Source organism: Empidonax traillii, unplaced genomic scaffold (assembly GCF_003031625.1).
Source record: "Empidonax traillii isolate 1590-97213 ecotype Southwest subspecies unplaced genomic scaffold, ASM303162v1 scaffold289:size826226, whole genome shotgun sequence".
NCBI classification, from domain to species: Eukaryota; Metazoa; Chordata; class Aves; order Passeriformes; family Tyrannidae; genus Empidonax; species Empidonax traillii.
This window is the reverse complement of record NW_020955482.1, coordinates 733,845-751,500: the sequence shown is the minus strand read 5'-3', so window position 1 is coordinate 751,500 and position 17,656 is coordinate 733,845. Positions and strand designations below refer to the sequence as shown.

At 42.7% G+C, this 17,656-nt stretch overlaps 1 protein-coding gene across 1 annotated transcript in view; it reads left to right on the top strand.

Annotated features, from left to right (window-relative positions):
• Positions 1 to 7,241: 7,241 nt before the first annotated feature.
• APPL2 (adaptor protein, phosphotyrosine interacting with PH domain and leucine zipper 2) overlaps positions 7,242 to 17,656 on the top strand; it is a 33,544-nt gene continuing 23,129 nt past the window's right edge. The window contains exons 1-2 of the mRNA XM_027890459.1: positions 7,242 to 7,369; positions 12,319 to 12,417. Of these exons, the coding sequence (XP_027746260.1) occupies positions 7,316 to 7,369; positions 12,319 to 12,417 (153 nt within the window). The 5' untranslated portion in view covers positions 7,242 to 7,315. The remainder of the gene's footprint in view (positions 7,370 to 12,318; positions 12,418 to 17,656) is intronic.

The window sequence follows — 17,656 nt, the reverse complement described above, 5'->3', positions numbered from 1 at the left end:
CTCCTCTTGTATTTCTCACTGGTCCCTCCTAAAGCAAGTCACCTGCATGCCAGGGTGACAACCCTGCCTCCAGCAGCAAGGCTGGACAGAGCGTCTCACTGCACATGCTGCAGAATTCCAGCTTTCTGGCAAGCCCATCATTTGCAGCAGTAGGTCCAGTCATATGACAGGAAAGTGTTTCCAGTATTTGGCTTTCTCCAGTCAGCAGAAGAACTTCTAAGTAGCCACCACAGGAAGAAAAATTGGGAACATCTGATCTTGCGACACTGGAAGCATCTGAGAACTGTGGAGGAACACAGAGCTTGGTGAGATAGTTCCTGCCCGAGGAGCTAGACTGGGGGTGTCCAAACCTTCTGCCTGGGCAGCAGTGCAGCAGTGTATTTTTCTTCTATGCCAGAACTTGCTTGTATACGTGCCCTCATGACGTTGGCTTGGCAGCCTGCCAGGAGGAGTCCTTCCCCTTCAGGAAACAAACAGATTGTGGTATCAGTGCCCATTTGGGCGCTGCCTGGTTTCCTTATTGCTTTCTTTATCATCCTCTGGGTCTTCTGCTGTTTTTCTAAAACTACAAAATGACACCCTATTGCACCACCGCATCCTGCTCTGCCTTTGCCTTGGGGCAGCATTGGCAGGCTCTGCTCATGGGGGAAGCAAGCAGGAGAGCTGTTTGGGGCCTCTGTAGTCTGCAGTAGCCTCCGTTATGGACCAGGACCCCTGTGTGCTACGCTGTATATGCAGAACAAAAAGAGCCCAAACAGCAAACAGGAAGGCCAAAAAGGATATAATCACTCTGGCAGACTTTTGTGGACTTCTAGTAGATCTTATTGTATGTTCTGCTATGTATAAAAGTTAGACTTTATCGTTCAGTGTTTTTAGCCCAAGCAGCCATAGAAAGATGAAAGGGAAGGTGAATCAAAGGGAGTGATCAGAGTTAGGGCAATAGGAATTTAAAATTCCATTATTCAGAAGGAAATACAAGAGTCCAGGGCCTGACTGGCTCTGGTGATCTCATGATAAAAAAATTAGACTAAGTGCTGGCTTTAGGCACAGTGACAACATAAAGTGCAGTTGTTTCTGATATTTGTACTGATGCTGTAAAGACTACAACAGCAGGGCTCTGAGACAGTGTTGCCTCTGACACTAAATGGACAGTCCTACCTGCAGATCCAGCCTGCAGATCCAGAACATGGTATTGTGACTTTAGGTAACCTTTATGCCTGTGAGGTTACTTGTTAGCATTTCATAAAACAATCATATGTTAGCCATTAGATGTCCCTTATTTTAATCTAGAGAGTTATACAACATGTGCATTTCTTTGATGAAGCACTTGTATTATTCTTTCTGCCCCTTGCTGTATTTCCCCCGAGGATTTTTCACCATTTCTCGGATACCCCTAAACTCACTGGACCATCACCTGAAGAAGAGTCTCCTGGGTTAGGGAGCAACATACATTACAAAAAGTACAGCTAGAAGGAGAAAGGATCCTGTATCTTAGCATTTGCACAAGCACTGCGAAAACTGGACAAAAGGTTTTCAGCTTCAAATGTTCCAATAATTCTCCCTATCAACAAACCACAGATTCTCTCATTGTTTCTGTTCCTTGCAAAGCAAATCCAAACTGCTAAATCAGATGCCCTCCATCAGGCAGGCCCCCAAACAAAAAGTCATGCCAACACTACCCGAGTCCATGTACCACAGGGCAGAGGAAAATGTGGGGGAATGGTGGCAACACCTCTAGCTGGTACTGTAATCAGAGGCTCCAGCTTTTGAAACCAAATTTTTTTCTGGATCTGGATGGAAGTTGCTGCTGTACTCAGCTACATAAGGGAACTTAATTGTCCCTAAATTACATGAAATTAAAGATGGCAGTTATACCCTTCACCTTCAATGAGATTTTAATTCGATCCATCCCACTAGCCAGTACATCTGTGCATATCCATTTTGGCATATAACTAATGTGTTTAATGGAAATAAACAAAGCCATGTGTTTTACATTAAAACAAAATGATATCTTGGTTACATAGCAATTAATAATTTCAGTAGAATTTTATTTCAGCCCAATACTATCTTGTGGGTCATACATAAAATCACAAGATACTCTTTTTCTTTCTGTCCAAGAATTCTCCTGTACATTAGATGCCCTAATATTAATTCAACCCATAATTTATTCAGATACTATTAAAAAATTAGGTTTGGGATGCTTCTGCTAGTGAAAGTAGTAAGAGTCTTTTTCAAATCTTTTGCTTGTATTCATTTGAAGCAATTTATTGCTACAATCACATAACATACCCTCTGTACTGATATAAATATTTACACAAAGACAGATGCACAACTTAGGGAAAATTATTACAACTCTAAAAGTCATATGTAGTTTGAAACTTTCTTTGTTACTGAGCATGAAGAAGAATATTAGATGCTGTGTTAAGTACATAAATAGACTCAGCTGACTTAGCAAACATGTGACTGAGCACACCACTGCTCAGAAATTTCTTGTAAAGTATAAGGTAGGAAGCCAAAAAGGAAGTATAATGCAATATGTTCTTTAAAGTTATAATGGAACATATGAGAAAGAAAACACAATGCAATATGACTTACTCTGCAACTAGTCTAACCAGAAAAAAATAATTATAGTCAGCTCTCCATTAATACTGGGTGGATTATCAAATTTGGAAATAAATTAGGCTAAGGATGCACAACAGCTGCCTTGTTTCCAAACAGGTCAATTAAAGCTGGCAGGGCTTATTAAGTCATGCACAGCACCATCCAGGCTTGGCACTGCTGCTTCCAGCCCTGAGCTGGTGCCAGGTAGGTAGGTAGGTGGGTGGAAAAGCACTTGGGCAAACTTGGAAGCATGGCATTGAGAACCTGCAGAAGGCACAGTCCCAGCTGCCATGTCTCACTGTGGTCCCTTCTGTCACATGAGCTAAGGCAGCCTGGGGAGGACCAGACCTCACTGGGCTGGTTACCAAGGGATGTTCCTGACCATCCTCAAACAGGAATAAGACTGTCCCATGTAAAACCCCTAATTCAGGTTTGAAGATGCACCAATTTCTGCAGAATATTTTACATCACTTTGCAAAGAGATTTATTTAGCACACAAATCTCAAACTTATTGATCTCAAACAGATCAATTTAAACTTTCTTCTGCTTTCCTTTAAAATTGCTCATTCGCTCAACTATGAGATTTTTTGACTATGTTCAGGCTTCTGCTGGAAGGAAGCATCATCTTTTCTTAGAAACAGCACAATTAGTTCATGTAATTAATTACTTCATATTCAATGCTCAATTATTTATTGATTTTACGTGATACTATGATTTCTTACTAGTTTTATAAACAGTATGTATAAATTTCATTTTGGCCATTCCAGGGTTTTTACCTTAAGTTTTCACATTTCAAGAGGCATTTTTCTCAACATAATCAACTCATCTGTAGGTTACAGAATACGTAAACACAAGTTAATTGGACTGCTTACTGGAGGTGCTCTCCAGCTCAGTCCATACTGCCGTGACAGGCTTTTTGAACATTCAGGTGACTGATTCTGGGTACCGTGTCTGCTGTATCCCTAATCTCTTCCTATATGTACAGTGTTCCTAGAATGGCTGTAAGAGTGCTTTTCACTGGCAAGATTTTTTGGTAGTATCTGAGTATTGCATTCAACACCTGGATACAGGGCACAGGAGCTGAAGTGTTCAGTCCACTGCAGTGCCCAGTGCAGCGAGCAGCTCCTGGGCCACACAACAAGACAAATGCCATGCCACTTCTCTTCCAGATGGGCGATGTAAAGCTACTGAAACAGCTCTTAAGAAGCTCCCTTGGGTAGCAGTTGCAGCACAGGTACTGCAGAGTGCCCTGGACGTGTGTCACCTGGAGTAAGACTGGCCAGGCTGTTTCCAGCACACTTCAGAGGCCTGGAAGCCCAGCACTGCAGCACTGGTACCGTGCACAGAAACCTGTGAAACCCAGAAACAGCATCTTCTTGTGTCAAAGGCTTAGACACCCCCTACCCGAGGGTCTGCCTATGCGCAAGGTACCTAACTTTGTCTTTTAAATACCGCTACTGCTGTATAAATAAACTGTTGCAATGTTTGGTGGTAATACTATAGGTTAATTATTTTAGAAACATTATTTGGACTTCCCAAAACTGAAGAATAGTTCTTGAGACCTAATAAAGCCAGGTGACTGAGAAATTAATTGCAATTTTCAGTAATCCAGTGAAAAGGTAATTTCAATTACAAATAGGCACAATTTTTTCTTAATTCAAAACTATCTGTATTGGGAAAGTTCAATAAGAATGTTTTGATCGCTAAAAATAGGTAATCCACCAATTTCGTAGTTGTGTGAGGAATGATGCAACTAAGAGTGACAGCTAGTAAAAGCATCACCCTTCAGTAAGTTACTGAAATGCTTTTTGTTTAATGTAAATAAAACTAGTAGAACCTGTTCTGGAAATAGCTATCCTCAAGTTTGGAATGACAATAGGCTTCCACACTTGAACCTCAGACTAAACAAAGCCATCAAAAGGAACAAGATAAAACCTTAAAGGTTATAGGTCTTGGGACAGAAGATGATGTGAAATAAAACCACAAATCACTCTGACGCTTTCTTGAATGAAATATTCAAGCCAGTGGGGAAGAGCTATTACTAAACTGTTTCAAGACTAAAGGGGGAAAGAAAGGGGCAGAGATGTAACAAAAGTATTTGGGAAATACTAAAAAATGCCCTGAAGCTACTTTAACAGATATAGAAGCATGGTCTTCTTATCCTCCATGAATTTCAAAAATGTTTTCAAAATCTCTGAAGAAAGAAAAATAAGACTTAACACAGACTGACCAAAGTGGCTCCTAAGTAGTCATGGGTTCTTAAGTCTAATGCCTAACTAGTGCCTTACTTCATATTCTGTAGACACACAAAAAATTTCTCTGACCTTTTCACCACTCTAAAATTCTCTGAAACATTATTATGATAAAGCCATATCTATTTTTGTTTTCCCTCTATGTAAATCCATGCTGCCATACTTGGTATTTTTGGTATTAGCTAAAGATTTTTATTATGGTCTTGTGTCTTTATTCAGGCAGGAAAAGGGATTGAACGTGAGAACTGTGCTCTGACTCAAAGGCCTGGAACAGGGAATCCAGTTCAGGACCCGTGGAGCAGTCACACCGTTATGGCTTGGCACATTGGGTTAAAGGTCTTATCACAAGCTTCAGAAGCAATATCAATCAATGTCAGACACACAGAAATATCTTAGCCAAAATTACAGGGTTCAATGGTCACTTCTCACACATAATTAAAGCAAACAATCATCCAGCTGATCTGCAAAACTTTCTTAAGGCCACCTGCTTGTGTAGAGTTTTTTAATCAGCAAAAAAAAAAAAACAAAAACACTTTATTAGCAATCACCTTGTCATGTAAAATGTTTGCTATTGTTTAAGAATGACAGAAGTGGAAAAATCCACTGGTATTTAGATGCAAAAAGCAGGCCAATATTAATGCTTGGAGTTCTTTTACAACTCAAGTTGTTTTTTTAAAAATTATTTTTCTTCTTTTAAAAGAGGGCAGCAATGTGAGTTATCTGAAGACTGACATTTCTCCAAAGACAGTAACATCTTCCAGCCAGTATTTTTGTTTACATATTCTGTTTAATTGGCAGGATTCTTCCTGAAGTCCATAGAAATGTTTCAGCATTTTTTTCTGAGATTCTGGTTTTGAGTATCTCCAAATACTCAGTTCAGGAAGGATATTGAAGTGCTGGAGCAGGTCCAGAGAAGAGCAACGAGGCTGGTGAAGGGACTTGAGCACAAGTCCTATGAGGAGAGGCTGAGGGAGCTGGAGTTGTTTAGTCTGGAGAAGAGAAGGCTTAGAGGTGACCTCAACACTCTCTTCGGCTATCTGAAGGGAGGTTATAGCCAGGTGGGGGTTGGTCTCTTCTCCCAGGCAACCAGCAATAGGACAAGAGGACATGGGCTCAAGCTCTGCCAGGGAAGGTTTAGGTTAGATGTTAGGAAGAAATTCTTTACAGAGAGGGTAATCAAGCATTGGAACGGCCTACCCAGAGAGGTGGTGGATTCACCATCCCTGGAGGTTTTTAAAAAGAGACTGGATGTGACCCTTAGTGCCATGCTATAGTAATTGGAGTTGGATCAGGGGTTGGACTTGATGATCTTGGAGGTCTTTTCCAACCCAATCTATTCTATGATTCTATGATGCTACGGTTCTATTTTTGTCTCAAGGCGCACTGCAGCAACAAAAGCTACAACTGACAAGAGTGGAGCAAGTTATCTGCAAGATCTGGATTTTCAGAGAAGCTAATGCATCTAAAAGCAGCGGTCAACCTTCAAAAACATGAATGTAATACAGATCGAGACTGGGCTTACTTTGAAAACGTTAGTTTTGTCCAAATGCTGAAGTTATCCAACATGATTAAGACAGCTTCGAGACAGTCATAAAACCATGGCTCAGTACATGAGGGACTAGTAACTTTAAACACACTCATCTAATTCCCTAAGTGTAGGGCTGTGGCTGAGTGGGGATTGGCCTGCCTGGAGCACCCTGAGGTCCCAGTTTCACGTGCACTTATCCACGGAGAAGAACGAATGCAGATACCACAAACCAGTCAGTGAGTGGTAAGCAGGTCCATCTTAGCCAGCAGCCGTGCTGGTCCCAGAAAGTGGGGGAGGCCCAGGGGAGCTCCCCTGAGGCCCCCGGGGCTCCAGCAGGCCGTCTGGCCCCACCAGCACCCCCAGCCTGCCGTGCACCCGAGGAGAGTGCCACGGCTGGAGGGGCACAGCAAAGGGCCTGCCCATAGCTCGGAGCTCCTCAAGCCCCACGAGCACAAGTGGGAGGGTGCGACCTCCTCCTGGTTTCCATCACACCCACGCCCTCTCACAGCCTCCGGAAACCTCCCTCCGCTGAGGGGGGATCCACAGCCCTTACTGCATCCCCCCTCCAGCCACCCACGCAGGGGATGGAGCCAGAACGGGGCTGCGCGAGGCCACTCCAGCCCTGCTACCCGCGGCCGGGGAGGAGGAGAAGGGGCGCCCTCCACCTGGGACCTCCATCCCCACGGCCCCACTAGTTAATGGCGGCAGCAACCCACACCCCGCTGGCCTGCCCCGTGACTCGCTTCCTCCAGCCGATAGGAAATGGGCGGAGTGGGCGGCCCCGGCCCCGCCAGCGGAGGCGTCCAGCCCGAGCGCGGCGGACAGACGGAGGGAAGGGAGGGAGAGGAGGGACGCCGCCGAGCCCCGCCGCCGGGGCGTGTCAGCGCCGCGCACCCTGCTCCCCGCCAGCGCTCCGCCGCGCCGCAGCGCCAACATGCCCGCCGTCGACAAGCTCCTCCTGGAAGAGGCTTTGCAGGACAGCCCGCAGGTAGCAGCCACTGCCGGGGGCGACGCCGCGGCCGCTGCCGGGGGAGGACTCGGCCCCCCGCCCGGTGGTCGGTCGGTCGGTGTGACGCACCTGGGCGGACGGTGCCGGCGGGCAGCCCGCGGGTCCGGCCGGGGCGGGGGGCACTGGTAGCGGGGAGGGTCGGGGAGCGGCATCCCGCGGCGGGGAGAAGGGTGACAGGGGCGGTGCAGGGGAACGGGGCGGTGGGGCCCAGAAGTAGGTCAGGGTGAGTTCTCCTGTCGGAGCCGAAGGGCAGCAGGGATGCGGTGAGGCAGGCACCGTGTGGCGGCGGGGGAGGCTCTGGTGTCCCGCCAGGCATCTGCGGGGCCAGGCAGAGTGTGCTCCTGCAGGTTCCTGGAGAAGGGGGCTGGTCCCCGGTGCGGAGGCACAGCGCCCTTTCTCCTCACCGCCCTCGGAGAAACTCCCGTGGCTCTTTCCTCGCACTGTCCTGTCCCAGTGTGCGCTCGGCCGCTGGCAGGGTTGCCCTGGAGATGTTGAGGTGTGTTGGGGAAGGACAGGTGGGCATGGCTCGGTGCCCTGGCTTCCCCCGCAGGGAAAGGGACACCTGTGCGCAGTGAGTCACCTGGCCCCGGTGGCAGAAGTGGGCTGGAGCAGTGTCACCACCAGCGCGCCTGCTCCTGCTCCTGCCCGCTCGTGGGAGCGCTCCCACGGGCCGTGGTTCAGGTGCAGGAGCTTCCCGTGAGGATAGACGAGGTGAGGCAGATCCCAGCAAAGATGACCTCCTGAAGGAGTCTGAGAAACGAGGGCAGGCAGTCGCCGCTCTTTCCTTCCCAACTACAGGCGGGTGGCGATGTTCCTTCTCCCCACTGCAACACCCTGTGCCCCACTGCTGGAGCCAGTGATGTGACACTGCTGCAGAAGTGTCCCCTGGGGACTGTGGAAGCCTCACAGCAAAGAACACACCATATCATAATGTTTCCAGAGGGTGAAGGTGTGTGAGACCTTGAGAACTGGGAAAGGAGGATAGAAGAAAAGAAGTTTGCATGGAAGAGAGAAATAAAGGGAAGGGGAAAGAATGGAAATTTCATAGAGGAGTAGGGAAGGTGCACTTGAGGACTAAGTGTGGTGCAGACAGAGATATGAAAGTAGTGGGTGAAAGGAAAAGAAGAGGGGAGGGTGGGATGGATCAGCATGGATCCTGCTCCCAGGTAACTCTGTGTTGTAATCCTAACTCATCTGCTGATGGATGAAGAGGAGGAATGAATAGGTAAGCTGTGGAGCATATTGCTGTCACGTGGCTCCATGAGTCTGTCATGAGACATTTTAAAGGAAAGATTGGACATGCACCTGTCAGGACTTAATGAGCCTTGGGGTTTATCTTGATCACCTCTTCTTATCCTCTTCCTCTGTAGTTTCATGAAATCCCATCCTAATAAGAAAGATTTTCATCATTTGTTTCGTATGTCACATACGATCAGCCTTGGGAATTTTAAAAACTAGACTGGAAAAAGTCTTGAGTCACCTGATGTAACATCAGAGTCAGCCCTGCCTTGAGCAGAGGTTTGGACAAGGTGACCTGCAGAGTTCCTGGCTGGCCTGAACTCTTCTGTATTCTGCAGTTTATCAAAATGTGCTAGATTTTTTATAGGCAGTTACTGACATTTTTAGTGTTAACCTGTCCACTGAATCCTGGAGCTGAAGAACTGGACACACAGGATAAGTGAACTCATTTACCTCTTCAGTCAACACTTCCCTCCGTGATTAAAAATGTAACACTGACTTCAAGCAGCTGAACAATGCACTGAATTGAATTTGGAGGTCTTCATCTTTCTTCTGACCTGAAATGAAGGCTGTTAACATCTTCTTTGCAATTACTGTAATACCGGGTTGTGCATAAACTAGAGTATTTTCAGGATGCTTTGGCTTGATTTGTTCAATACTTTTTGTTGAAGTTCTACAACTTTGGGAAGCAGGGGCATTGTTTAATTTTTATAATGGCCCAGTATTGCTAAAATATATTTTTTTTGATGAAGAAAATAGGAGTGGGTTTTTCCAGTCTTTTCTATTTTTATTACTTTTTTTTTTCCTGGGGAGAGCTTTAGATTCACAGCACAACAGGGTCACTGTGCTACAAAATCAAGGCAAAAAGTCGGTCTCTGTCCCACAGCACATGCAGCATAGCATCTTATGGGATTGTTTACTTCTGTGTAAAGGGACCTGATTCTCTGTAAAGGGACCTGATTCTCCTTTCTCTGTGCAGCAATGCAAAGGGATGGTGAAGTGAGGATATAACCTCACTCTGTATAAACTCTGTGAAGTGTGTAAATTATGTGCAAGACAGAGGAGAATTAGGCCAAGATTATTTCTTCATCAGGTTTCTGAAACTTGGTTTCTCTCCTCAGCAGTACAGTACTTTTGTCTTGATTTGACTCCAGGCAAAGGCTGAAAGAAGCCATAAGAAATGTCTTAATTTTGAAGTGTTTGGCTAGAAAATGGAGAGAAATTTACGTCAGCAGTCATGTTAAAACCAAGGGAAACACTTACATGAAAGCAGAAAATTTTTGTTCTGTCTTTCCAGAAGTTGAGATAGTGTTGCAATTAATGGGACCTCCTAAATGTTAGCTTAATATTTGGATTACTGGTTTGTTTCAGCAGCATTAGCTGCAATTCCACAATTTGTCAAAACAGCAACAACGAAAATATACACATGCTGGTATTTTGTTGCAGTGATTTAAAATGGTATTCCTAAATGTGAAAGTTTCCAAGAATAACTTCCAAACTGCCTGAATCATTTATTGTTTCTATTATTTTTGAACAATGTGGCAATAATAGAGGCCAAGACTTTCAGAAATTATTTCCCAGAGCTGTTCTACTTCAACCCATATTTAGATATCCGAAAAAATTAACCTGCAGAAATTCAGTAAGATTTACAAATGTAGCTGGCATTCCTGTGTTTGAGAGCCTTTTCCAGCATGGAGAAATGTGTGATTTGTAGGCAATTTCTTTATAACCTTTTAGTTTTGGCTTGGTATTTGTCTTGATAAACATTCAAGTTTTAAAATTTTTGCTTTCCCCAGATTTATTTTTTAACCATCTTTATACCCTTTGCATTTCATGTGCCATTGTAACACAAAACAAGGGAGTTGAGCACTGTATAAATACAAGATTGTTTGTTGACATTATTTTCCTCGTTTAATGCATCACTGAAAATAAAGCATTTCAAACCAGATATTTTTGAAAAGCAGTATGTTTTCAGTTACTGAAATAGTAGCTTAATGTGGAAAACTCTCAAAATCATACCACTATTCTTGTAGGGAAGTTCTGCACAAGGGTCCTTTACACATTTGGGTTCTTGATATCCATTTCACTGAGTTGGCCTTCTCTCCATTCTTTGGTTTTTGTGTTCTCTTTATTTGAAAACAGCACTTGGTATTGTGTATTCCCTTACATGCTAAGATCTCAAACTAGTTTCCCAAATGCAGACTGGAGTGTCTCTAGCGTAGGAAGTGTTGTAGCAGCTTAGCACATTAGCAGAGTGAAATGTTGAGAGCTTTTAGAGTTGCTCAAAGTAAGAAGGTACTCCTGTTCAATGCTTAGAAGGGAATCCAAAGACTGCCTCCCTAGTCCTGTATTTTAACTGCTGAGCAACACTAATTTCTGACATAGATGCTTCTCAGCAGAGATGAAATGATACTTAATCGTGGGCCAGAATTCTTGAAGGATGCTGATGTTGAGTTTTTCAGGACAAACAAAGTCTGGGCAGAGAGTTTTGCAGAGAAAAATAAATGCCTTGGGAAAATGCATGTGCCTTCTGTGGAGTATTTTAAAACTTGGAAATAATTTTCCCAAATTCGAGCCTGGATTTTCAGATACATTAGACATTCCCATAACAGGGGGATAGATAAAGTACTTTCTCTGTTACAGGACTAACATAATTATGAAAGTACTGGAGTTTATCCATGCCCCTCATTTAAGCAAATGAAGCTAATTAATGTCATGGAAGTTAGCTGTACAGATGGAAAGACATTTCCATTTAGCATCAAATAGATTGGATTTATCAAAGTTAAGACTGAGGATGGAGCATGACTTTGTTAAAGGGACAGCCTTTGCTCTTTAATTATTGTAATGATCTAGCAAATTCTGGAGCTTGGCATTATTCTGAAATATCTTTGTTTCCCGTCTCAGGAGCTTTGTCAGCAACATAGTTCTCTGTTACTGATGATTCCGCTACAACAAACTAAGGCAATTCATGTCTTTAAGATAACACAAGTCATTATGTTCGTCCTCTGTCCCCATTTGCTGACAAGGATGAGTTAGCAGAATGGAGAAAGTACAGGGTATCTCTGAGTGGGTGTATCTTTTATGCCTGTTGTTGCAGATGAACACTCAGTTGTTTGGTCTGATTACATCAGCTCGCTTTGGCGGTGGCCCTGTAAGAATTGCTCAAGACGGTTGAGAGTGAATAATACTGTGTAAATTACGTCATTGGAAAGGGGTGCTTTTAATGCAGTCTGACATTAGAGAAGTAAAATGAGCAAGCAGTGGTGTTTGACCCAGTCCTTAACGTGGTTTGAATTACTGTAGTCAGCAGGCAGATATTCAGGATTTTTTACATTCCTAATTATGTTGGAAAGACTGTCTGTTAGCTGGAGCAAGAGACTGGGAGTCAGGATTTGGCCATAGCATTTTATCACTTCTCCTCCTTATGTCTCAATTTACCTATCCATAAAACAAGAACTAATTTCTATGTGTTTTGAGATTCTGAATAAACAGCATCAAGCAAAGCTAAAGGCTTATTATTTCTGATTGATTTTTATTTTTTGCTATGATTTGCTTATGATTCTTTTTAATATTTCCATTCAGGATTAAAACCGTTTGTGTTTTTTTTTTTTTTTTTTTTTTTTTTTTTTTTTTTTTTTTTTTTTTTTTTTTTTTTTTTTTTTTTTTTTTTTTTTTTTCTTTTACGGAAGACTCGGTCTTTGCTCAGTGTCTTTGAAGAAGATGCAGGAACCCTTACTGAATATACAAACCAGTTGCTTCAGGCAATGCAACGAGTCTATGGTGCTCAGGTAATTCTTCACTTGTGTTTCTTTTGTTCATTGTGGTGTAGAAAATAAATTGCTATTATGATGCTGTTATTTACATAAAAGTTACAAAGTACCTGGACCTCTTGCTGTTTAAGGGGAGCCATGGCTGTTTTTCATCTGGTATCTCAGCCCCTTCCCACCTTAATGCTCAGAAAAGTCATATTCCTGAAAAAGATCTTGTTTGCTTTGTCTCCAAGCAATTCGTGAAAGTAAAATTGTGATATGTCCTTACTTAGGGTGCATTGGAAGGCCAGTCTTGACAAAATTGCTTACCTAAATGTAGACACAATACACAGGTACTCACGTTGACTTTAGGCACCTAACTTAGATGCTGTGACTCACCTTTTGGAAGGAGCTGTCTGTGTCCATTGATTACAGAGAGAATGTGCACTTTGGATCGTACTGAAGCCAAGTACCTACAGTAGCTGGTGTGAAAAGTATGGGAGCAGGAGCAGAAAAAAATAGCATTTTCTAAAGTAGTTACATGACCTAGATCACTAAATCCCTTCAAAAGTAGAACTTGTAAGGTAAATTATATCTAGTGCTTTGGAAAACATTACTCTAAATCTGAGTGATTTTCAGTGAAGCTGATTCCCATGTGCATAAAACTAGATATTTCAAAATACCCTATCTAGGTCTTGAAAGACATACACAGTATGTCATGGAATTTTTGCAGGTATTTATGTAGGTTAGATACCTGAGTTCCCTAGAAACTACTTCTATTCTTAAACCAGTATATCAGAGTACGCAGAGAGATGAGGAGAATAGGGGTATTTGGAATTTACTGGAAGAGTGCCTGATTCTGATTCTTATATTAGGAATCAGTTCAGCTATAAAACTACTTCAAGTACGCTTTGAGTGACTGATAGTTTGACTTGGAAGAACTGTTTTCCCAGGATCTAGCTACCTACACCTGGAAGATCCAGCTTTGGCAAGCTTTAAAGTCTTCATGACCTGGATCTTGTGCAAATGCAGAGCAATCAGGCTTACAGCACAGCTTAGGTACATGGAAAACAATGCAGCACATAGGCAGGGGCTGGAGAGGTGACATCAAATCAGCACTGAAAGTCAGTGGTGGGCATTTTGGGAGAGTCTTTAAGAGTAGCAAGAGTGTGGGCATGGTAGCAGTCTGATACCAAAGATCAGGTAGGATTGAAACAGATGAAAGAAGGAAATCAGAAGATAAATTTGATTTTCAAGTGTCCAGCTTGTGGACACTTTCCCTTGTCCGCAAGTCCCTTGTCCCTTTCGCTTGCTGGTGACTTTTTAGGGTGGCATTTTAGGAAGTGGTTACTCTGGTCTGTGATTTAAGAAAAAACGCTTTATCTGATTTTGTTCGTCTCTTCATCTTGGTTTTTAGCCTTCTTCATTTCTATTGCTCCTCAGTGATGACATGTCCTCTTTCTTCTCACTGTCACAATGCATTTACCCATCTGTACTTTGCAGTACTACTGAGTCTACTTCATTTTCCCAGCACTTCTTGGCCACTTCTTTCCTGAACACTGCTTTAGTTTGATATATTCAGTCACTTGTGAATATTGAAATATGTCTTCAGAGTTTGATGCCCTTTTGAGATGTAGAAATAGACGGATAATTCTGAATTGCCTACTAAACTAAATGGACAGTTAAGAAAAATCTGTGTGTAATATTTCTTGGCTGGCTAATCACAACTTGAGAGAAAAAGAATTTTTGTTGTTGTGTTGTTAGGACACACGTTGTCTGGGCCTCAGGAGCACCCTGTGTTACCAACCCTGTAAAAGCTGAGAGTATGGAGAAGCCAGTTTCTGAATTTGCCATTTTATTTTCCTGACTTAAATTTTGTCTCTGCAAAGTCAAATTTTCTCTTTGCAAAGTCATTGTCATCCCCTGCTCTGATTTCCCTGTCTGTAAAATTGGAGTTACTGTTACTGACCTACTTTAAAGCAGTGATCATAAAAATGACTGAAACCACAGTCATGGCAATCAGACAAAGCAGGGAGTTGTACTAGTCTGCAGTATTGGAAACTCTGGGTTTATGTCCCTTCAAAACACTTATGACAGTTTTAAAAATGTTAATTTTGTTTTCTTCCTAACTCTGTTCTGAACTTTAACATTTCCCAGATGTCTTAACCATGTTTTCAATATCTTTTTGGAACGGTTTACTAGAAGTTTGGTGTTTCTTGTGATGAAAACTCAAATTTTCATGTAATTCAAACCACTGTTGCTTGTGATCAAATAATAATAGTTAATGGTTCTGAATGGATGCAGTGCAAAGTCTCAGGGGAGCAGCAATTAGTACCAACTGCATGCAGTTAATTATTCTTATGGATAGATGCATATAGTTGTCTCAAAACACTGCTTTGTGTGCAGAGCAGCTGTAAACTTGTAAATTTACAGCTCAAGCTGCTTTGAACACTTGGATAAGTGAATTTGAAAGGAGTGTGAAAGAGAAATATTTGCCCAGAATTTTTTAAAAACCCTTAGGAAAATAGGGATCTTTTTAAACCTCTCTTCAGACTTACATGTATTCACGCAGGACTTAAAGAGTAGAAGGAGGGATCTGCAGCATCCTATCACAGGGTGTAGCAGTGGATATGCTGCTCCAGCACCTGGAGCTGTTGGACATGGAAGGGCTGATAACACGCTCTAGGCTGCAGTTGGATACATTGCCAGCAAGCTGCCTTTGGGTGCAAGGCCCTCAGAATGTCATGAGCCTCTGGTTGCTCTGCAGGATGAGGACAGTGCTCTCACCTCTTTGGGCACCCACACATGATGTGGTGGAGTGGTGACTCTCCTACACATAGAGAGCTTTAGAGAAAAAGAGGCTGTGATGCTGCGAGGCAGATGCAGTGTACGATGCCATGATTGAGGAGAAGTCACAGGAACCAGAAGCAGTGCTTGAGGAGGGAGGTTTGGTTGATCTGGCAAACCCATGTGTGTAAATGTAGTGAAGCATTTTTATGTTCATCAAATAAACCACATCCTTGTGTGTATATATTATACTTCCTGCTGTAGTTCTCCCATCTGTCCTGTGGTACCCTGAAGTAGTTATCATGATATGGGTCTTGTAGAGGAAATCTTCCTTACCGAGTTTATTTCTGTAGTTCTTCTTCCTTGCAAGCAAGCCCTGATGCGTCTGGCATTACTGCTGTCTGAGTTGTGTGAGTGTTGTGTTTGTCATTCTGGACATTTTATTACCTGCCCAATATATAATGCAGCAAGCAAAGACTGTTAAAAAATTCAGTTTACTCAAGTTACAGTGCTGAGGCTCTTGCAGTGGTGTATGAGCAAAGTGCGCACAGTTTACCTTCCTGACTTACCACTCTCATAGTAAGTGGTTTTCAGAGCTTTACTGTTATTTCTATTTCTCCATCATGCTGTAGAAATGTCTGAGCTGGGATCTTCACTTGAAACAAAATGCCATTTAGGAAAGTCAGGAGACTGTTGTGTCTCTACTATTAGAAGGGATAAACAGTTAAGCAGGTTAAAGGAAAGTAAGATGCAGTATTTTGTCACTGTAAATAGGTTTCATGTCATGAGTCCTGACAAATCTGTCTAGATACGAGGGGCAGTGATGGCAGAAGAGGAGTAAAAAGAAACACATGATGTCTTTATAGATATATCTGGAGAGGACACAGCATGGGGATTGTGAAATGCAATTCTGTTCAGCATCTGTGTCTCTGTGAGCAGTTGTCTTGTGATTCCAGAGTCACACAGATAAAGCTGCAACAACCTCTGGGGCTCACTGTCTTTTTATGTCCAGACTCTTAAAGAAACTCTTGACAATTATGGAATAGTCTTGGGTTATGGGTACCACATTGCGTGGGTATCAGGACAGCTTGAATCTGTCCAGGGCTGTTTTAGGTAGTGCTTCATAACAGTGTTACCTCTCTCTACAAATTCAGGACACCTCATGTCTGCATTTTTCTACATTGCTGCTTGTTTCATTTTCCTGTGCATTGCCTTCACTATGCTGTGGCTCAGTAAATGGGTGTCAGGCTCTCTGAGGTTTGAATGAATTTTTTTATTTATTTTGTTGCAGAGCTAACCCCAAGTGTTCAGAGTTCTTAAATTAGTTCTTGCTTAAATAGCAAGTAAGCACTGATACAGTTTTCATTGCTTTCTTTTAATGTATAAGCAAACTATTGTGTTGCCTTTTCAAATGGTAAGACCTTTTTCCCAAACCTTTTTAAAGAATAAAATTTAAGTTAGCATTTTGTAAACTTTCAGTTCCACACAGAGGAGCTTCAATAGATATTAGAAAGGATAAACGTTTGCCTTTAACTGCAGTTGTTAGCACTGACTTCTGTGAAATACTGTATGTATTATTGTTCCATATTCATTGTAAGTTTACATCATATATCTCTTACCTTCCTGAGATGTATTCACCATGTGCTGCTAGCAGAGATAATCAGCACATTGCCACGTGAGCACTAATGTGTTAACAAAGGCATGGGAGTTGGTTTTAATATTGCCTATAAAGTTGGAGTTGTCACCATGCCTGGAAGCAAGTTGACATTGCACTAAAAAGGCTCTGGAGATTTGAGGAAGCATAAATGTATGGTATAATGTACCTTGCTGATAGTTTTGAAATGATCTAAGAGATTATTTCCATACTGAACTAGCTTGTAGCTCCTATATTGTAGCTGCTTTTGCTGGTTTACGGTGGAGCTTTGCCTGGTGTCTTCTGTTTCTTGAAGCTATGAAGTGATCCTCTGCTGAGCTGTTCCTCTTTATGAGGACGGAATGCCACTCTGTGAATCAGCAGCAGGGCAAGCCATATGTTAGCCTGATCTTGTAAAGTGCTGCACAGCTCGAGCACCCTGGTGAGGCTCAGCTTCTTGCAACCCTGGATTCATGTTTCCAACCCATTTAATATGCAAACCTAAGCCTGTAGGACTGTGCCATTTACTAGATTGCTGGAGAATTCTATTTTGCAGGAAAATGATAAGCACGTATAAATGGAGCTGCATAAAACAGTTGCAGCAAGGTCCAGTTCTTTTTGTGCTGTGCCTGATTTGAAGGTGGTAAATGTGCTGCCTAGTTCTCAAAGGATGGGAAGGCTGCAACTGCTTCATGGACCTTCTCCTTAACCTGTTTTTTTTTTCCTTCATTTATGGGGCATTAAGCTTTCCCAGATGTAAGCAAAATTTTATTAAGTGTCATTCTGCACGTACAGAGTACAGACAAGTGCAGACCTTTACCAGTATCTTGTTTACATGAAGTAAACAGTTCTCTGGGC